Source organism: Astatotilapia calliptera, unplaced genomic scaffold (assembly GCF_900246225.1).
Source record: "Astatotilapia calliptera unplaced genomic scaffold, fAstCal1.2 U_scaffold_24, whole genome shotgun sequence".
Taxonomy (NCBI): domain Eukaryota; kingdom Metazoa; phylum Chordata; class Actinopteri; order Cichliformes; family Cichlidae; genus Astatotilapia; species Astatotilapia calliptera.
Genome location: NW_020535761.1, coordinates 84567 through 107519, shown reverse-complemented (window position 1 = coordinate 107519; position 22953 = coordinate 84567). Strand labels below are relative to the sequence as shown.

At 39.6% G+C, this 22953-nt stretch overlaps 1 protein-coding gene and 1 long non-coding RNA gene across 2 annotated transcripts; one reads left to right on the top strand and one right to left on the bottom strand.

Annotated features, from left to right (window-relative positions):
- Positions 1-579: 579 nt before the first annotated feature.
- LOC113017861 (uncharacterized) lies at positions 580-1034 on the bottom strand. Its single transcript, XR_003271604.1, has 3 exons — positions 1015-1034; positions 850-926; positions 580-597 (listed from the first exon to the last, which is right to left on the bottom strand). It is a non-coding gene; the product is annotated as an uncharacterized LOC113017861 (long non-coding RNA).
- A 5598-nt stretch (positions 1035-6632) lies between these two features.
- LOC113017860 (macrophage mannose receptor 1-like) lies at positions 6633-8160 on the top strand. Its single transcript, XM_026160965.1, has 3 exons — positions 6633-6906; positions 7280-7566; positions 7661-8160. The coding sequence occupies exons 1-3, from the start codon at positions 6633-6635 to the stop codon at positions 7847-7849; spliced, it is 750 nt and encodes a 249-aa protein (XP_026016750.1). The 3' UTR covers positions 7850-8160.
- Positions 8161-22953: the final 14793 nt, after the last annotated feature.

Sequence of the window (22953 nt, the reverse complement as noted above, 5' to 3'; positions counted from 1 at the left end):
ACATCTGTATCCGTGTATACTCTTTGCACTAGGTAGTCCTCTTGTGCCCACACAACAAAGTCACACCACTGCATTCCACTGATGAGCAGTTGTCCTTGCCCTTGCCAGTAATATGCGTGGCTCTTTCTTAGTTTAGGGGTACCACATTCCATTTGCACATATTTGCAGTCAATAAAGTTTTGTACATTGGGACATTTGAAGCCAAACTGGGGGTATTCATTCACTCAGACGAAGAGCTTTGCTCACGTGTAGCTTCCTCTATTTTGTGAGCCATTTCCAGAGTTACAGACAAGCTTTTCAGATGCAGAAGCTCTTCTTCTGAGCACACAAACACACAATCTGGTGGCAAGATGTCATACCCCTTCAGAGGCAAGTGCGGTGTTGGTGGTGCATCACGGTGTAGTGTGATGTACCGGGTTGTCAAAACCAGCTGCTGATATGACAGAACACTGCCCTCCTGCACCAGCCCAAAGGCACTTTCCACAAGGGGCTTGTCAGGTCTCATGTTCATTGTGGTCACAAGTGGCCTGTCCTCAATATTAAATTTTGCGTATGCCTCTGTTATTCTGAACAAGAATGCCTCTGTAGAAGCCACTCCTGAAGAAAACATCAATGACAATAATGTAAGAAAGAAGGTTGTTATACTGAACAACAACTAAACTAAAAACTAAAAGGTGTAAAACAGTGGTGCATAAGTTAGAGACTGGGATGTATATGTACATGACTGAGTTAGCTGTCTTCAGAAAGTGTAATGTATGTAAATTAATACCTATTCTGACACATGTATGTATGAACAAATAGCAACATATATTTGTAACACATGAAACCAACTTTTACAAATCTAATTACCGTACTCCAGTCTGGGCCATCCTATTTGGTACCGGCTTAGTGAAGATCATGGAGTTGATGGGTCCTGGCTTCACACCCTAACAGAAGACACATTTACTGTGGATGGTGTTGCTGTTCATATGTAAACATGGACTAATTCAAAAACTTTAACCTCATTTAAATTACCACTGTCCGTGGCTTGTGCCATTACTGTTCAGATTCCGTGCAGCTATGCACAGGGGGGACAACCGGCACTCTGAGTTGTGAGTAGTGTGCTGTTTGGAAGAGCCACAAGCCACAACGAAACTATAGTTGAGGTTTTCTTAACTAATGCCACACACGAGCACTGGCTATGTGTCAGTACCACCGGCGATGAATCCAGAAGCTTGATCTAAGAAGAAAGAACGAAAATTAAAAATGTAACATCTTCATGGAAGAGCTGAACAGGAACATAGTTCAGTGTTATGGTTACTGACCCCCACAGGCTTACCCTCCTGAAAGCTTAGTGTTTCTTTCTCTCCCTATTAAAACAACTTAACCATCCTTGATAACTGTAATAACTTAGATTGTGTATATTTGCAGTATTAACTTGGCGTCAAATGTTTCTGATCACCCACACACGTTGATTAAACTATCTGACTAGTCAAATTAGGAGTGATAAAGCAGGAAGACAAGGAAAACATTCAAGTTGATGGGCCTTTAGGAATGAACTTAACTAATGCTTAAATGAACTGAACCCCACTGAACGGGGATTAACAACTTTACACAGCTTCCTGCCTACACTTAGTCTGTGTGGTGCCTCACTCTTCCTCATTGACTTGTAGCACAGGGCTCTCACACCGACCTCCCCTGACAACCTGTCTTTATTGGACACTGAATAAAGATACAAGTACCATTAGCATTATTTCTGTATTACTCATGTCAGCACGTCTTAAACATATATACTTTACACTTAGCAAGAGTAGCATTAGGTAGTTAACTACCTCCTTAGTTAGCCAACTACCTAACGCTATTATAACAGTGTCTAACAACAAAAGTGACATTAGTTAAGAAAACCTCAACTATAGTTTCGGACGACATAAAACACCGTTTAAGAAAACATGTAATATAGAGAATTGACATCAAATGAAGGACATAGCGGAGTAACATAGTGTTTGCATTTGACGTTAGCTAGCGTTTCTTTGTCGGTTAATTTATGTTTTCTTACCTTCGTAGTTGTGTATATATGATGCAGCATATAATTGAAATCCTTTATCTAATTTGCTGGCGGGGGTAGTCGTCACTCTGCTAATCCGATGAACATCAGTGATGTTCAATTTTGGGAGCTCTTGTAGGCAGCGAGTGTAGAACGTCGCCATGGTTTAACCACACCGGAAGCACTGGGGCAGGACTACATAGAACACAGAAGTGATTGTGTAAATAGTCCATTCTGTTTACATTATACATGCTTCTCTTAGGCAGTATCATCAGAAGGCATAGAATACATTTTCACTGCTATGCAATTGATACTTTTACTAGTGAAACTACAGGGATGTCTTAGACAGCTAAACACCTCTGATTTTCTGCTTCTAAATTTAGATAAAACTGAGATTATTGTACTTGGTCCTAACAATCTCGTCACATGACATCAGCATTATTTATATACAAAGAGAAAAATGCTTCTTTTTTTTACATAGAAAAAGTTGTTAGTTCACAACTCATCACGAGACAGGGCCAAACCGATTACATGGGTTTCACAGGGTAAGTCTGTCGGAGCACTGTCAGGAGAGTTGCTGAAATAAAACAAAAAATCTTCCTCATCATCAGTGTTGATAGTCCACAGTTGTGGCCATGAGACGGCTCCTGCATTGTGTTGGTCTTTTTAAACAAGTTAATAAAGTGGTGTGAAATTTCAACCTCAGCACCTCCAAACTTATAATCTGAAAATTTTAGGAAAAAAAACAAAACTCTGTAGTTTGATATTGTCATTACAGATAAATGGTAAATGGCCTGTATTTGTATAGCGCTTTACTAGTCCCTAAGGACCCCAAAGCACTTTACACATCCAGTCATCCACCCATTCACACACTGGTGATGGCAAGCTACATTGTATCCACAGCCACCCTGGGGCACACTGACAGAGGCGAGGCTGCCGGACACTGGCGCCACTGGGCCCTCTGACCACCACCAGTAGGCAACGGGTGAAGTGTCTTGCCCAAGGGCACAACGACCGAGACTGTCCAAGCCGGGGCTCGAACCGGCAACCTTCCGATTTTCTGAGCCTGTCAAGTCCTTCTTTTGACCCATTTTGCCAAAGGAAAGGAAGTTGCCTAATAATTATGCACACCTGATATAGGGTGTTGATGTCATTAGACCACACCCCTTCTCATTACAGAGATGCACATCACCTAATATGCTTAATTGGTAGTAGGCTTTCGAGCCTATACAGCTTGGAGTAAGACAACATGCATGCAGAGGATGATGTGGACAAAATACTCATTTGCCTAATAATTCTGCACTCCCTGTATGTCAGGTTCCGTCTCAGGCTCGTAGCCGAAAACTAGCTTTACTTTGTTGTCTCGGTCAACTTTGCTAGCGAGAGACAGAGAGAGGCGTTGAAAGACTGCTCCAACGGAACTTATTGTTTTCGGAGGAAAACACGAACACGGTGTACAGTCTTAATAGCTTACTTACAACTGGGCTCGTCAGGCACTCTTTTTGGCTGCAGTGGTTATTATTACATTTACATGTTTCCAGCTCCCGCTTCTGGTCAGTGACAATTTGTACTTTTCTTCTCTTTTTCTCCCTCCTAGCGCTCACAGACACATAACAGGTACGGCAGTCCATTCTCCCCGCAGCATGGACTACACTGCCCATGATGCTACATTCTTTAGGGCTGTGCCTGTAACACTCTGCCTATTGCCTTCATATTAAATAACCTTTGTGAATAATTTTTTTTACAATATTTCTTCACGTCATCATGCGGGCCGCAAGTAGGGGTGACATTGGTCATGAGATTGAGACACAGGCACTACAGCCTTTTAATGCGTGTTTTGTTTGGGTTTCCACCAGCGTGGTGAAACGTTTCTCCCACAAAACGTTACATCCAGATGAACAGAATCAACTTTTGGACACAAAACACCATTAAGAATTATTGCTCCTTACCCTAATTTAATTTCTATTACATATCTCAAATATGTTAACGTCTCACAGTCACAGAGGGGCTTGTGCATGATTCAGGTTTGTGCTTCATCCTCTGTCTGTGATTTAACTTCAGTTTTTTCTTGAACTTAATCTCATTGTAATCCCAAAGAATCCGATACAATTCAGGAATCTTACTTTCAGCCTTTTTATTTTGTTCACACTGTTTCTGTGATTGGTGCTTCTTATAGTACAGTTCTTTGCAGTGCTCCCAGTTCCGTCTCTCTCCTGCAACCGCCCACGTCGCCCGTATCAAAAACCGCTACTGCCTGCAGGCCTGACAACAGGAGATGTATCACTCAGTCGCCACAGCAGTCGCTTCATTGTTCTGACACACACAACAAAACTACTGAATACACTACACACTAACTACACAAGATTTGCGCTAAACGTCCCAAATCTCTCACATCTCAAAACACCGGCGTCAATCCTAAAACTTCCCCCCGTTTCTTAACAGGGCTTTGGAGTTGACGTCACGCCGCAATGTATTGTGGGAGCGCGGCACCATTTCCGGGTCCACAAATCAAAACAAACGCACTGTGTTGGAACAACGACGACAAGAAACATGCTTAAAAGCAGCTGAAAAGAAAACGGACGGTATAGAGACCGATTGCGTCCAAAATGTGATGTCCACATATGTGGACGCCAGGTCCTAGGAGGTTAATGAGGCAGTTAAAGGTTGTAAACCTGTAATGGAGAAAGTGCGGGATGTCCTGCTAATTGTGGTTTACCAACTTTTTCATTCTCTGAAGCTGCTGTATTCACTCTCATATATATATATGGTGTGCATATATTGCAGAAACAAAAATATTAAAACAATGTTCTTACACTACAGTTAAAAAACGTTTTAAGGCACATCACTCAAACACAAAAATCCCCACCTTTAGACAGCTTTCTGTCAGTAGGGTGTGGTGGTTTACATTACATGATCCCTGAAGGTTCTTTGGAAGGGACTAAGTAAATATCCAGAATAGAGTGTATTTAAATGCTGCTGCTGCTTTGCTTCTGATTTAAATGACTTGGGGGATGCCAGGCCAGAGCTATCCATCAAATTAGTTGGGACCTGGATGGCAGGTTTTGAACAGACCTCTGAATCACCACTGGTGTCTTATAGAGGGATCATAACCAGAGTGAATTTCAAAGATTCCCTGATAACATCTACCAAGGTAAGTGCTGCTGTACAAACAGGTCCGATGAATGAATGACAGAGACTTATATTTATAAAGAGATGAAGAGAAAACAGTGTGATAGCCACGTAAGTTGTGGACTTTATCAGTTGGGCTGATTTCAGTTTTAATCTGCTGAAACTGTATATTAAAAGCAGTTTAACTTCCTGAGACTAGCATGTATGCATGTACAACTCATTCTCTAATTTTTCTTTCGTCATTTTAGAGCAATTTCACTAAAACAACCATCTGAGACTTAGGTTAACCCATTAGGTCTTTGTCTGATTTTGATTTTGTTGTAATGTTTTACACTAACTGACAGCAAATAGTAGTAAAATTTATAGCTGACAAAATATGTAGTGAGCAAAGTGACAATAAACACAGCTCAACTGAAAGAGAACTGAATTGGTTTAACTCCTGTTTTCATGTCAGTGATTGAAAACCGTGATTAATTAAACTGTCACATAGATATAGGATCAAGTATAGATAAAAAAAATAATAATTAAAAAAGGCAGCTCATTAAAGAAGTATTCCTGTATAAACTGGACCACAGTCACTGTAGTGTCTGAAAGTACTTGGTGTCATAACAGCTGTGTTAGGCAGCCAGGAATGGACCCAAAATCCAAACTAAACTCAAAACACAGCTTTATTGCTGGAATTATTCATTATAAACTAAAACTGGGAAAACACTTTAAACTAAACAGACAGACTAGCAGAAAACCCAGCATTCAGGGTGATCACAACAACCAGCGGAGGAAGAGGCAGACATTAAAAGCACAAGGCAAACGAAGGAATAGACCACAGGTGGGAACACAGCTGAACATAGTCTAACTAACGAGACGGGGAACCAAGACAGATCATGACACTTAATTGCTAAAGAGTTATTACATCTACATTTTTGAAACAGCCGTTTATAGAGGAATTAACCTGAAATAACCAAAATGCTATTTATGTCATCAAAGATCCATTTAGACTGGTCTACACTGTTAGTGCTCTTTAAACATCAAAATAAACTAAAACTCAATACGCTGGGTCAGATGACCCGAGATCGTGACAAAGGGATCAGACACTGAACACAGTGTATGATCCGCCAAAGAAGAACAAAAAACAAAAGCTATCTCACTATTCAGTTTGCTCTCACTTGCACTCTTATTTTGTAAATGTCATTACAACAATTTATTTAAATTAGTATTTCTATTGTTTTGTGTTCTTTTCTTTTTAAATAATAGGACATTTCACTTGAAATTTGAAATGTTTTATTGATTTCTTTAAACACACAAGCACCTATATCTGTGCAATTTACTCTAGTTGTGTTTAATGAAGAGTTTATTGTTCCCAGCATTTATCAGTAGAGCGTTATGTGGACACAGCAGACGCTGCTCTTCCTCACTATAAAATTTCTGTTCTGTGCCCTGTCTGTGCAGGCTTTTTGTCCACTTTTCTCCTGTGAAAAACACAATGACGAAGCACGTTGGCTTCTTGCTCATTCTTTTCCCCGTGTGTGGACATCTGCTGGACATCAAGTTTTATAATAACCCTTACGAGTATACCTGGGCAGATGCACTGGCATACTGCAGGAAGAACCACACTGACTTGGTCCGAGTGAGAACTGCAGAAGAGGATGAAGCTCTACAGTACTCTGGATGGATCGGTTTGTCCCGGAAGGATGCAACAAGTCCATGGAAATGGTCCAGAGGAGACGAAATAGCCTACTTCACACCATGGGATGGCGGTAAATTCTCATACTATGTTTTTTACTCCTTAGATGTTACAAGACCAAACTTACTGGTAATTATTCCAAACTTATTTGCATTGTGACCTGAAATCGATTTGAGATATTTTGAGCATTCAACAATTTGAGTGGTGAGAAAGGATCAGATTTACAGTGTGGAGCAGTGTTGTCTATCACAGTGTTGACTGTAATGAGTTTCACGAAGTCCCAAACCAACTGTTTCAGCTGGAACTTCAGCAAGGAGGGTTTGTTACACACATAAACACTGTACTGGTAAAATGATTTGATACTGAATCTAGATAAAAAATAGACCTTTAAAACATCTCTGAAATCCAGCCGTCTTTTTTGTCTATTGTACTTCGACTTCTTGCAGCACCAAAAGACGATGAAAACTGTGTGAACAGAAAAAGCAACGGAAAATGGGAACGCAAGAAGTGTGATGAAAAAAAAACTTTCCTATGTTATGAGGAAAAGCTGATTCTGGTGAAGGAGAATAAAACATGGGAGGAGGCATTAGAACACTGCAGGTCTCTGGATGGAGTGGTCACAGAAGATCCAGCCTCTTCATACAGGAACCACGGCTATGACCTGGCCTCCCTGATCACTCCAGATGACTACACCACTGCACGAGAGACCGCAAAAGAGGCTACCACTGATGAGGTTGGGCAGTTTTCTGCATGCGTTTGTGTTGGTGAGAGACTCATAACTATACTTACTGTAACTTTGTTTGTTTCTCTTTGTTTACTGTTGGCAGGTGTGGACAGGCCTGTGTAACCTGGCTGGTGAGTGGCTGTGGGTGGGTGGAGAAGAAATGCAATATGAGGATATCCCAAAATGCCCAACCGAGGGCCTCTGTGGCGTCCTCGAGAAGAATGGTAGTTCACCGTACGGCATAAGAAACTGCCAGCAGAAAAGGAACTTTCTCTGTTCCAAAATGAATTAAGTACTGTACTTAAGTAAAAATTTGTTATATCTGTACTTACCTTTCCATCTTATGACACTTAGATACATGTGTGTCAAAGTAAACAGGAGAAATAATCCAAAGCAGACTCCACAGACAGGGTTAAACAAAAATGAACCGTTATTCAGGTATATGAGTGAGTCCAAAATTAGAAATTCCAAGAACAATGGGAACCTGACCAACACTTTACACTACCAGTTAAAGGTTTTTGAGTTAGAATAATTGTACCTTCATTCATGATGTATGTTACCAAGATATCAATTAATATAGTCAGTACATTGAAAAGGTGAGAAATAGTGATGAGATGTTTTCATACTGTTAGATTATACAATGATGATAGATTAATGCAAACCAAAAAAATCATAACGTCTTGTTATATGTGTTATTTTCCTAATGTAGTTGTGTGACATGTCAAGTAAATTCTGGACTATACATAATTTAAAAGTTGTCTCAAGTCAATAAAGATATTAAATAAAGATTAATGTGCAGTTAAGCAATTATTTGTCTTTATAAGCAGTGGTGAGGGAACCATATGGTTACTTTCACTGCTATGAGGCTTTTTTTTTACATCCTAAAACAGGCCGTCTTGTATTCCTTTTGAAAAGAATGTTTTACAGAATTCGAGAAGTACACTCTAACTACGTACATAGGAATTTGTTATGAAACAGCTGTGTGCAGGCAGGAGTGGTAGTAGGAGGACCCAGTGTGCAGACACTCGGAGGTGAAAAGTGAACTCAAAACAGCTTTAATACTGAACTCAAAAGGGTACCAAAACTAGAAATACAAAATACACTTACATAGACAGAAACACAGCTAGATAAGGGTAGATCACAACAGCGACAAACTGAAACACAGGGCTTAAATACACAGAGGGAGCAATCAGGGAATGGGCAACAGGAAGGAAACACAGCTGGGGCAAATCAGGCCACATCGATGCATTTACATGAGACACAGACTTTCAAAGTAAAACAGGAAACGTAACACAGACTGAACTTACAGACACAGGCTGTGTCCCAATTCAGGGTCTGCACGCTTGAAGTACACATTTTAAGTGCGATTACATCACTGCCACACGACGACGGCTGTCCCAATTCGAAGTGTACTCCAAATGCGCCGATTTCCCCAAATATCAAGCGTGGTCCGTGTCGCTACCCGATCCGTACCGGAAACCCGATCGGTACCCCGCATGCGCGAAAGGTGTCTACTTCCGGTCGTAGCGTTTTACGATAGTTATGGGTCTGTTAAGATGTTAAGAATAATAAGTATATCTTAAAATGTTTGCAATAATGAAGCATTTCAGTACAATGTAGACAAAAAACGAAAAATAAAAAGATAGTTACGGATCAGGACTCTCCGATCCTTACTGCGCATGTGTAAAGTCTGACCGTACAAATCGGGTCTACCCGATCCGTACCGCGCATGTGCAGATGTTTTCTTCTTCTTCTGTTCGTTTAATGGCAGTTTACTCTCCAGTATACGAGGATACCGCCACCAGCTGACGGAGCGAATGAACCCTATTATAAACTGAATTAACGTGATTTCAAATGCGTGTTAAATTTGATTTAGCGATAGTCGAGTGTGTTTATGCTTGTCTGTGAGGAGAGGATTGTTGGAATAGTGATGATGATGTGCGCTATCACTGTCAATTGTCAGTAAACACTTAATCTGGCTGATGAATCTTCATGTGACACATTGCTAAGTCAATATTATTAAGTCTGTAATTAGGCGCCATTCTTCTTATTTTACGGCGCTGTTGTTCAATCGGGGGACGCTCTCTGTTGAGGAGAAAAGCATGAATTTGTTTGTATACGGATTATCCATTGTTTAAATGTCCCGGGCAGTCGAAAAGGAAGCAGAGCTGTTGAGAAATGCTAGGAGCTAACTGGGCGCTAACCGTATCATTCAAATATATTGAATGTTGCAATGTTGGCAAAGAGAGGAAGTGACGTAAGATTTGCGCATGCGGGGTACCGATCGGGTTTACGGTACGGATCGGGTAGTGACAGTCCGGTGCACGCTTCGTGGTCCCATATATCCCACAATTCATAGCGCGGCTGGATAATTTTGCTGCAAAATACGGCAGAAGGGAGCGGCCGAAGAGTGAACTGTCAAAAGTAAGTATTGAATATTATGTCTCTTATTTATGTGCGAATGTTTAATAACGAAGAACATTAAAACATTACTGTTGGTCACATGTCGGCAAAATTATGTGACATTAGTGATGTTTGTACTTTCAGCGTTAACTTTGTTTTAAAGCCTCTACTTCTAAATATATATATTGTCGACCTTATCTTACAGATAATGTGATGATTTTATATATAGTCATATATCCACAAACACAACAAGCTGAAAGTCAGTGAATGCTGCTCGGTTTGCAGTCCTGAATATCACGGCACAAGCAGGATTCACTGCACTGTTAATGTTAGCTATGTTATGTTGCCGCCTCTGTTCGGTGGTGTCGAGCCAAACGGACTTTAACGTGTGTTTGAACGAACTGACGGTTCACTCGTTAAGCTGAAAGAAAGATGCTTTAATCACAGGAGACACATGTGTCCACTGTACCATCTGGGAACTCTTCTTGTTTAGCACTCGTAATAACACAAACCCTAAATCCTCCTTCTCTTGTGCTGTTTTGTAGCAGTGTATACACCTGAGACTGTCACCTGTCTGTCTGTCTGTCCTGCACTCTGTTTCTTTCTCTCTGATTGTGTAATAAAAGTTTGAACATGTATTTATAAGTTACACTTGTGTTTGAATCCCGCAGCTTATCACACATTTGATTTCCATGTGTGATAAGCTGCAAGTGTCCAGAGTGAGGACAGACTGAGGGACCCACTGCTGCACATCATCTGTGAGGCTTTGCACCCCTGATGATCCACCAGGACAAACTCAGCAGTGTTTGAGGAAGAGGAGGAGGAAGAGCCAGCAGAAGCTGACAGATGGAGAGAATAGACAGACTGTTCCCTGTTTGTGAAGGACTGCTAGAAAAGTTTAAAATAACAAATTGTCTGTCCTGAAACAGTCTTATTAGGTAATGTTCAAATAATTTTATCATTCCAGTGTTTTCAGTGTGGAAATCTGTCCTGACTGTTTGACCTTCATCCATCCTCTTCTACTCACTAATCACTGCAATGCGATCCTTTTCTGCACTTTTCAAAGACCCCTGAGCTGCTGCTGCACAAACACTGAGGTGTTCCTAATAAAGTACTCGTGCTGCTGAACTGACCTGTGACTTTCAGAGTCATCTTGGTCTGACAGCTCACTTTGGGAATGTCACACTCGTACTGGCCGGCGGCGTCCGCCCTGAGGTCCTTTATGATGATGGAGAGGTTTCCAGTCTTGTATTGGTCTGGGAAGCTGAACACGTGACCTGTAAGCTTTGGATCCATTTTATCCTCTCTGCTGTTGATGTCCAAAACAACTTTGTCATCCTTGTCCCTCCAGAAGGTGTTAACTGACTCAGACAGCCGTTCAGAGTAGATGCAGGGCAGCACGACCTCACACCTGATGAAGCTGGTCCTCACAGACTGGCTGCTGCCTGCAGGATGACAGGAAAGGTTTGAGGTTTAGCTTGCTGTGTCCATAGTAAAGAACACAGTAATCCCAGTAACAGTCAGTCCTCAGGATGTGTGTGGAAAGGGGATATGCTAATTAAATGCTAATCATAGTAATGATGATCCTTTTTAGTGACAACGGCATAAATAACTCAAAACATCTCTTGATGTCACTGACTCTGGTCAGAGCAAATCTTGTGATTCCAGGGCTCGTTTTGATGACATTTGCAGCAGCTGCTCTGCCATGTACATTATGAGGTACTTAGCTCCAAAAGATCATACTGTTTTTGGACTTGAATCTTTCACCAGGAGCAGCTTCAGCACCAGCGACCTCCTCCTCTGATCAGATGTGTCTGTGTCTTCTGGATGATAGTCCACGTTGTCTTCCTCCTTAGAAACCTGCCCATCTGAATCGCTATGCTGCTCTGTGTCCTCTCCTTCATTTTCACCAAAAATATGATCCAGAACTTGGCTCACTGTAAATCTTCTTCTCATTTTTGTATGCTGCAAATTGTAAATGTGCACTCTGGAAGTCAAATGGCCACTCAAATGCGTGAATTTACCTCACATGTCTTGACATGCCCGTCTTTGTTTTTGTTGTTTTTGCGCAGGTATACTGGAAAAACACGCAAAATAAGACTCCCATGAAGGTCATATGATTAGGAGAGGAGCTGACTGTCAGTGTGTCAGCTGACAGTGCACTTATGATTTCAGTTTTGGCTCTAATTATTGCTTTATACTCATAATATTATAACTGGGTCGAAACCAACCCTAACAAAACAAAGGTCATAATTTCAACTAGGGCATTTTATAATTTAGTGAAACGATTTTTTTGTTTTATTTTGTAGAAATAGAGATTCCTGACAAAGTCAAAAAGCCTTGATGCAATAAATAAATTTATGTGATTTTTTTTATGTATTTGAAATTTAAAATGAGCCGGTGCCAACTGCCAAAGGTTAAGTATCTTCATGCAACATATGACTTTTTTGGTCAGTTTATTTAAATGGATATTGTTCAAATTTCATCTTAAATGACCGATCTTATTCAAGTTCAAGTTTATGTTGTTTTCTGACTGGTGGTGCTGCAGCTAAACTGGATCAACATGAAATTTCTCTTTGGATAAATTCTTAAAGTCTGTATTTTATTCACTGACTAAAAATAATCTCACACGTTTCTTTTTAAACAGTTTTTTAATGTTTTCCTGTCCTGTCTGGCAGGTTTGCAATCAGAATTATCATCTGAATACACAGTGGTGTATAACACATTTAGCTTTTCCTATAAATTCTTTATACGATCCTCTTGTTCAGGTGTTTCTTTCATCTTTTTATTGATTTCTATTCATGTTACTTAAGTTCTTATTTTACATGTGGTAAACAGTATGACAGTGTGTGAGGCTGGGAGGGAGGCCCCAGGTGGGGTGCCCACAGCCAAGTCCTGAGAGTCCCAGAGGAACCAGGCAGCTGTTAAAGTGTTTTAAAAGTGGATTCGTTCTGACTGAAAACATGCTGCATTGTCATTGTGCCATCTGAAATAGCCTGCAGGCTGCCATCTCTATAACGGCTGCAGAAGTTACACAGAGTTATAAAAAGAAAAAAAGCATAAAGTCTTTTCAAACTTATACCATAACCTGATAAAAATGAAACACTGACAAAATTCAAATACAGCACTGAGCCGTGAAAGCATCTGAAGTATTGAGATTATTTTCATATCACTAAGTCAAGCAAAGAAAAAGCTTCTAGTGTGCCTAGTGGAGTGGTTTGGTTTAAACTAGATTAAAACAACAATGGCCTTAAAAATGATACATTTTAAAATAAAATAATTAAACATACTAAGCAAAAATGCATTTACATACATTCTGGATTGTGTTTCCGGAATGCAGTAGCTAGCAAGCTGATTAGAGACAGTAACAGCCAAGCAGAATATTTGTATCCAAGTCTGTGATTGGTTGGTTTTGTGGCACACTTATAATGGTGTACAGAGAGTTGAGAGTGCATGAAGCAGAGATATTGTGAGTGCGAACAACACACTGAGAGCAGGTCCGCAGATGTCTGTGAGCACACAGAGCAGAGATCTGATCAAGAGCAAATGCCAACAACTGAGCGAGAGGGGCTGTTACTGTGTGTGCTTATGGTTAACAGCAAACACTGAAATACATTTCTTGCACACAACAATGAGTTTTGTTTGCTCAAATTAAACTTTGCTTCGCTCAAAATCATTTTCTCCTCAAAATGCAATATTTGTGCTTGCAAATTGTTTTTTATATGCGCTCAGAATAGAGGCACAAAAATAACATCATACTGAGTGTGACAGAAACATCTCAGAATACACAGTACATTGCAGTTTGTTGTGAGTGGAGCTGCATGGCAGCAGACCAGTCAGGGTGCCCATGCTGACCCCTATCAACTGTTATATTTTGGACAAAACAGGAAAAAGTAGATAAAAAGTCAAAAAAAAAAAGTTTCAAAAGAATGAAAGAGAAGAGCACAAAACAAACACAAGAAATTGTTTCTATGGGTAATATAAGCCACTGGTGCAGGCACATTTCCTACTGATGGACATTTATTCTGTTTATGTGTTAACTTATGTTCAATCAGTGATTTTAAAAAAAGCTAATTGTGTTTGTGTTCAGATATCCCATCTTTAACTGTGAGCGTTGCTGCAAAGCCTATCACAGTGTAAACAGAGCAAGAGCAACCTCTGTGTGATAGTTTGTTTTTATTTGATTATTAATGAAAATAAAGAGCAGAGCTGGATTCAAGTTCAAGGTGAGACTGTTTTGCCTTAGATAATTTAGCTCGGTCCAGCAGGTGGCAGCATTGCAACACAGATGCACATATTCATGCGCACAAGACAGAAAATTATTTTTCAAATTTTAATGCGGTGCACAAAACTGACAACCTTTGAAACTTGGAGACATTTGAATTGAGTCTTGGGCTCTGTGAGTTCACACTAGTAGGTAAAAATATGGTAACTTAACCTGATTAAAATCTAAAAATCTAAAACTAACCTTATATTAAGTTCATTTTTAGGACATGACAAAATGCGGATCAAACTGCTGACATGAATTCTGGTCTATCAAATCCTGTCTCTAAAAGCAGACATGATTTGATGCTTTCTCTTTAAACAACAGATCTTTGTCTGATGTTAAACTGTGAAAATTGTATATAGTTTCTTACAGTTCAATAAAAATGTGTGAATTACATAATGCAGAATGCAAACAGCATTTCTAAATGCTGAATGTAAAAACTAAATAAGAACACATTCAAACAGACTGATACCAGTATAGCACAAGGACCTTTACAAGACCGTTTCTACTAGCATGTGGATGTTGCCCAGAACATTTAATGCAACAACATAGTTGGTTGCGCCAACAAACACAAGTGTACAGATTCTCTAGATAAAGTGATAAACATAAAAGGGCCTAATGAGAAAATAAACTGATTACCACTCACAGAAGACTGCATCCGGTGTACAGGGAGTGCAGAATTATTAGGCAAATGAGTATTTTGTCCACATCATCCTCTGCATGCATGTTGTCTTACTCCAAGCTGTATAGGCTCGAAAGCCTACTACCAATTAAGCATAACTTCCTGCTAACTTCTAATTCTAAAACTTCTAACTTTTAGAAATGTTCATTTGACTTTGGGACATGAAGTGGAGTTTGGACAAATGACAGCTAATGATGTCAGACTTAAAGACCGGATAAGCCAGTTTGAATATTAAGCTCACATTATTCAAATCCGTCCATGCCTCAGTGTTACTGTATACGGTAGACATGTTTTTTTCTCCATTAACCTTGGTTTATTATTCAACCAAATTAGTTTATTTACCTTTGTGTGTTTGTATGTGACGAAAGAAAGCTTCATCTCAACATTAACAATGATTATTCACTAGTCTGTGAGTTTTAGTATAACAGCATGTTAGAGTACTCATCATTCTTTACTAACTTAATTTTCACTCCTACTGCAGTAAATATGTTATGTAATTTTGCCTAAAATGACTTGACAAAAACATGATATGTTAAGTATGTTCAAAGATGGATTCCACTTTTGCTGTGATTTCCTAAATGCAAATGTAGAAGGATGAATATTACAGGGAGTGCATGTTGTCTTACTCCAAGCTGTATAGGCTCGAAAGCCTACTACCAATTAAGCATATTAGGTGATGTGCAACTCTGTAATGAGAAGGGGTGTGGTCTAATGACATCAACACCCTATATCAGATGTGCATAATTATTAGGCAACTTCCTTTCCTTTGGCAAAATGGGTCAAAAGAAGGACTTGACAGGCTCAGAAAAGTCAAAAATAGTGAGATATCTTGCAGAGGGATGCAAGATATCTCAAAATTGCAAAGCTTCTGAAGCGTAATCATCGAACAATCAAGCGTTTCATTCAAAATAGTCAACAGGGTCGCAAGAAGCGTGTGGAAAAACCAAGGCGCAAAATAACTGCCCATGAACTGAGAAAAGTCAAGCGTGCAGCTGCCAAGATGCCACTTGCCACCAGTTTGGCCATATTTCAGAGCTGCAACATCACTGGAGTGCCCAAAAGCACAAGGTGTGCAATACTCAGAGACATGGCCAAGGTAAGAAAGGCTGAAAGACGACCACCACTGAACAAGACACACAAGCTGAAACGTCAAGACTGGGCCAAGAAATATCTCAAGACTGGTTTTTCTAAGGTTTTATGGACTGATGAAATGAGAGTGAGTCTTGATGGGCCAGATGGATGGGCCCGTGGCTGGATTGGTAAAGGGCAGAGAGCTCCAGTCCGACTCAGACGCCAGCAAGGTGGAGGTGGAGTACTGGTTTGGGCTGGTATCATCAATGATGAGCTTGTGGGGCCTTTTCGGGTTGAGGATGGAGTCAAGCTCAACTCCCAGTCCTACTGCCAGTTTCTGGAAGACACCTTCTTCAAGCAGTGGTACAGGAAGAAGTCTGCATCCTTCAAGAAAAACATGATTTTCATGCAGGACAATCCTCCATCACACGCGTCCAAGTACTCCACAGCGTGGCTGGCAAGAAAGGGTATAAAAGAAGAAAATCTAATGACATGGCCACCTTGTTCACCTGATCTGGACCCCATTGAGAACCTGTGGTCCATCATCAAATGTGAGATTTACAAGGAGGGAAAACAGTACACCTCTCTGAACAGTGTCTGGGAGGCTGTGGTTGCTGCTGCACGCAATGTTGATGGTGAACAGATCAAAACACTGACAGAATCCATGGATGGCAGGCTTTTGAGTGTCCTTGCAAAGAAAGGTGGCTATATTGGTCGCTGATTTGTTTTTGTTTTGTTTTTGAATGTCAGAAATGTATATTTGTGAATGTGGAGATGTTATATTGGTTTCACTGGTAAAAATAAATAATTGAAATGGGTATATATTTGTTTTTTGTTAAGTTGCCTAATAATTATGCACAGTAATAGTCACCTGCACACACAGATATCCCCCTAAAATAGCTAAAACTAAAAACAAACTAAAAACTACTTCCAAAAACATTCAGCTTTGATATTAATGAGTTTTTTGGGTTCATTGAGAACATGGTTGTTGTTCAATAATAAAATTATTCCTCAAAAATACAACTTGCCTAATAATTCTGCACTCCCTGTATGTTGAGCGTCCTTAACTTGCTTGTTGGGTTTGCTAATAGTAGTTTCAGTGCAACAAGAAGCCATTCTTTAGGAAGCATAAAGGTCACTCTTCGAAGATGTCAATTTTCATGTTTTGGGCCGAGAAGGCAGACGGTTTGAAAGAGGAGTGAAAGAGGCCATCTATGTCCACTGTGAACGACCATCTGTGAAAACAGTGGGTGGCTTACGACAACAGCTAACTGCCATCTATAATCCAGTATTGAGATCCCTTCCCAGGTGCGTCAACCCTTACTCACATGTTGCATTTGGTGGCCTTAATAGTTCACATGTTAAGGTGTGGCCAGGTCATACAGTGGTTTCACCTGAAACCTCTGGTGGTAATGACACACACCTTTTTCAAACCTTGGCTCATGTGATGAGTCAAGTGATTGATAGTATGTCAGTCATCCGCTTAAGAGCCAACTCCAACTCAGGCTTAAATACCTGGGATTCTCCACCATTTGGTTTTAGAACTGAGGACGAGAGGTGAAATGTCTTCAAGGAACTTAAAGAACTCTAGTCACATCCTTTCCAAGCTCCTTAGTATGCATATTAATGGCATTAAAGAAAACCAACAAGTTAAACGTATGCATTAACTTTCTTTATTGCAATAACATGTATAATGTATAAAAATGCATGCAGGTCTGTACTGCAATAGTTTGTACAACATTCACAGCTAATTACATCTTTGTTCTCAAATGCATACGTTTTCAGATGGAACAATATTTAAACAAATGTAACACTGATACAACATTTATGTGGATTGTTTTGTGTCAAAGAAGAGAAAATTGACCTGAACTTCAGTGTTTTCTCACAGCCAGTTCTTGATTTTTGAGACAAAGACCCAATTCTACTGCAAGATTTTCTGCCATGCTTACCAAATGAATGGAGTTTCAGTTCACTTATCTCAGAGTCTGGTTCTTGATGTTGTCAATCAGCATTGCGACTGGGGGCAAAATTATTTCAGAGCTTGCACCACCTCACATCTCCTTTAGGATACGGCCCATACTACTTCGAACACGACATTAAACTTGTAAAATTGTGAAATCATAATTTTTGATGTCTTTATATCAATTTCTAGACAACAAATCTACCGTAGAATTTTTCAGACTTAATCTGTACAGTCCCTACAGACACACTGTTACTGTTAATCAGTAATGATTATCTAAGGAGTGAGATATGATGGAACAACTACTGTACCTCACATGAGCAGACCAGAATAGTTTGTGTTCATACTACGGAGAGATGAGTCGTTGGAGTGTATAAAGAGTCTGCACTGGGTCTTGTGTTACCCTAAAGTGTAAATTCCATGACCCCAACAGTTGGTTTATTACTAGTGCTGTCAGTGTTAATCTCGTTAAAATGACGAGATGAACGCACAGGGCGATCCGCGTTAACTCGCTAATGGAGATTTGCCGCGTTAATGCAGTTATGGCTTAAAGTCATTTTAACGAGATTAACGTGGATTACACATTCCTCATCGCTGTCGTTTTGGTCACCCACTGCTGTGCTTGGCTCTCGATTGTCCTCAGGGATAGACGAAATTAGGACAGTAATTGTACGTTTATTAACTTGTGTTCTTAAGAATTATCTTCTTGATAACACACATACATTGTATTCTTTTTAAATTTGCCCATGTCTTCTGGCGTGCAAGGGGCTGACTTTCCCCTGCAGGATCATCTTCTCCAGAATTGTCCTGATCACACGCAAAAATAAGAGAAGAAAGGAAACCATGGCAACTATGTTAATCCCTAAACCCAAAAGTGTTCACAGCAGAAAACAAGAGGAATACCGTCTGGACATCACAGGTTCTGTATAGCATGATGGTTATTAAAACCATACTCATATGAATATGATGTGTAAATTGATTTATTCTTGTACCTCCATGCCACAGTGACAAAATTCTTCACCCCAGTGGACCGGTGATCATTTTCTCCTCTCATTTTAATAAATTGAGCCGTTTGGTCTTTGTTCCCTAAAACATATCACAAAAAGGTTCATTTGAAAAAATCTAAATTAGGTGTGTGTGAGCAGCAATACGTGAAAAACTGCGGGACCCACCATACAAGCTAGTTTACGGGCAATTTTTAAAAAGATTATTTTAATTAAAAAATAACCATAAGCAAATGCCCAAAGCCTAACAACACAGCCGCTATAAAAATGTAACTTTTGTACCATCAGATTTTCATATACTTACATTTAAAGGTGTATCCCTCTCCCGCATTAACTCCCACTTTGTCCACGATTGTTGTGAGAAAAAATCTCCTGTATGACCCGCAATGAATCCTGGGATATGGTGGGCCATGAAGGATACAAGGGTTCAAGGTTCAAGGTTCAAGGTTCTTTATTTGTCACATGCATAGTTATACAAGTATAACACACAGTGAAATGTAACCTGACACGCTCCTCGACATGTGCAAAAAAACTATATAATATATATATATATATGTAGTATATACATTGGGTGAATGTGTAGTAGTAGCACACAGTAGTAACACCTGACCCATCCTTCAAATCTGGGGAAAAGCATCTCTTGATGTCACTGACTCTGGTCAGAGCAAATCTTGTGATTCCAGGGCTCGTTTTGATGACATTTGCAGCAGCTGCTCTGCCATGTACATTATGAGGTACTTAGCTCCAAAAGATCATACTGTTTTTGGACTTGAATCTTTCACCAGGAGCAGCTTCAGCACCAGCGACCTCCTCCTCTGATCAGATGTGTCTGTGTCTTCTGGATGATAGTCCACGTTGTCTTCCTCCTTAGAAACCTGCCCATCTGAATCGCTATGCTGCTCTGTGTCCTCTCCTTCATTTTCACCAAAAATATGATCCAGAACTTGGCTCACTGTAAATCTTCTTCTCATTTTTGTATGCTGCAAATTGTAAATGTGCACTCTGGAAGTCAAATGGCCACTCAAATGCGTGAATTTACCTCACATGTCTTGACATGCCCGTCTTTGTTTTTGTTGTTTTTGCGCAGGTATACTGGAAAAACACGCAAAATAAGACTCCCATGAAGGTCATATGATTAGGAGAGGAGCTGACTGTCAGTGTGTCAGCTGACAGTGCACTTATGATTTCAGTTTTGGCTCTAATTATTGCTTTATACTCATAATATTATAACTGGGTCGAAACCAACCCTAACAAAACAAAGGTCATAATTTCAACTAGGGCATTTTATAATTTAGTGAAACGATTTTTTTGTTTTATTTTGTAGAAATAGAGATTCCTGACAAAGTCAAAAAGCCTTGATGCAATAAATAAATTTATGTGATTTTTTTTATGTATTTGAAATTTAAAATGAGCCGGTGCCAACTGCCAAAGGTTAAGTATCTTCATGCAACATATGACTTTTTTGGTCAGTTTATTTAAATGGATATTGTTCAAATGTCATCTTAAATGACCGATCTTATTCAAGTTCAAGTTTATGTTGTTTTCTGACTGGTGGTGCTGCAGCTAAACTGGATCAACATGAAATTTCTCTTTGGATAAATTCTTAAAGTCTTTATTTTATTCACTGACTAAAAATAATCTCACACGTTTCTTTTTAAACAGTTTTTTAATGTTTTCCTGTCCTGTCTGGCAGGACGCATTTGTCGCCACATTTGGTGGACTCTTTGAATTTGGACAGCCTTTATTGCATCGCTGTGACATCATTGCCTACAGATGCAGCCTTCAAAGCATGCTACCCCTGAATTTGGACACAGCAAGCGTCTCCCTCATAGTTGTGCGTGTTTCCACGTGCTCTTCCCCATGTGCTTAGTTCCTAGAGTTTCCCAGTTTAGTTTAGTTTTGTACCTTTTCTCTTGTGTCACCAATAAAGCTGCTTTTGAGTTCACATTTTCGCCTCTGTGAAGTGTGTGTTTGGGCCCTCGTCTCCCGCCTGCACACAGCTGCTCATGACAGAACAGGCCCAACACTGTCATTGTTTAATGGTTTTTAGCTTCTCTCAAAAGTTGTTTTATGGCTTTAATATTTCCAGCTGATAATGAGACCTACTGCCTTTTAAATGCATGCCCAAAGGCTTTAAACATCCACTGTGTCTGTAATGACAGTATCAAACTAGAGAGCGTTGTTTTTTTGTTTGTTTTTTTTTACTAAAATTCAACCTTTCTGGATGAAAATATGGCTGTGTTTTGTACTACCAGCTTTAAAAGAGCACACAGGGTTCGAGTTTGAAATTTCAAACCACTTTATTAATTTCTTTAAACGGAACAATAAAATACAGAGCCTGAGAGGCTCGGAGGGATCACATATAAACAGAGGTGTGGACTCGAGTCACATGACTTGGATTCGAGTCATTAATTTTATGACTTTAGACTTGACTTGAAAAAATGTTCTAAGACTTGTGACTTGACTTGGACTTTTACACCAATGACTTGGGACTTGAACCTGTTTACTTGAAAAGACTTGATATTTTACCCCAAATCTGAAATTTTACACACATATTATATAAAAAATGTGTATCATTAATTCATTTCATTAATTCTTACCACACTCCGTATGTATGTGTGCGTGAGCTGTAGCATAGCCAATCAAATTAACCAGATTTTAAAAAACAAAAACAAAATGCTCAAGCCAAAAATGCTCCCAAGAGTAATTTCTTTCAGTAAATAAACTACAAAGTAGTCAATAAAAAAACGTAATGCTATATGCAGAACATGCAAGAACAGAATCACAGACGGAGACGGAACAACTTCCAACTTTGTCCGACATTTGAAGTTGCATAAAGAGTGGTAGGTGGTAGCTAACTTCATCTTATTAGCAAATGTTCTCCAGGCTACATTGATGATACTGTTTGGTTTTAACATGTATGATATTTTTGTCATGCTATTTTAAATCAGGTCCTACAAGTGCATCCAAGAATAACATGCAGCTTGTTAGCTCAGAATTGTCAGTGAATGGTGAGCGAAGGTCCGTTTCAGAAAGTGGGTTCTGTAGCCGAACTCAGGGAAGACATTTTCTTACCATCTCCTCCCCATCATTAACCCTGTAGATCTAACCCCGCTTAGACTGACAAATATTTATTTTACCATCAAATCAAAATTCCAAACAACTTAATTTGCAATTAGTGCATTGCGGTGTTTAACTTTTGCATGGCTTTTATCTGTTACGGACAGGCCAAATGCAATGTCTGGCCCAGTGAAATTTCTTGGTTAAAAAAGTCTGGCCCATCTTAGTGTGTAATTGAGTAGCCTTGCTATACATGGCCTTTTCTTCTGTCATTTATGTCAATATATCACATAAAATATTTTGAGTGCTCATATCGTATTAGCTGTTGTTTATTTACAAACGTTAGTTATTCTAAACAGGGATGCTAAACATTGCTTATTAGAACTATATGCAGTATGAGTTTTGAGAAAAGTGTTTTGATTTGAAATCATTTTTATAATTTTTTTGATTGTCTGAAAACTATGAGGATTTAAGTGTTGATATTTATTTAGGATTAGTAGGAACAACTTAAAGTCAAATGCAATTCATGAATGGCTGTAATGGAATTTCTGACATCAGTTTAATATGCTTACCTCTACCAGATTTGAAGAACACCAGATGAAAAAGAGGATCACAAATGAACCTCAACCTTCCATATCACAATTTCTGGACACTTGTGCCAGCGTGAGTCATCCACAGCAGAAAGTCATCACAAATGCATTATTAAGTGACTAGATTATTGGTTGCAACCTGCCCCTGTCTATTGTGGAAAACAATTGGCACTTTCTGACAGTAGTTGACGGCAAATACAGTCACAGAACAATTACATCAAAAACAGAGAACCTTGCTGCTGAGAAACCTTCAATGGTAAAAACTCAGTTGAGCGAGACTGATCATGTTTCAGTTACTGTGGACATTTGACCGAAAAGATGAGGAGTTTCCTTGGTATCACTGTGTACTGGATACAGAA

Bases quoted from the DNA above. Each gene is read 5' to 3' on its own strand.
- LOC113017860 (XM_026160965.1), top strand. From the start codon at position 6,633: ATGACGAAGCACGTTGGCTTCTTGCTCATTCTTTTCCCCGTGTGTGGA. The intron at 6,907-7,279 runs GTAAATTCTCAT...GACTTCTTGCAG, and splicing joins CTTCACACCATGGGATGGCG to CACCAAAAGACGATGAAAAC. The intron at 7,567-7,660 runs GTTGGGCAGTTT...TACTGTTGGCAG, and splicing joins AAGAGGCTACCACTGATGAG to GTGTGGACAGGCCTGTGTAA.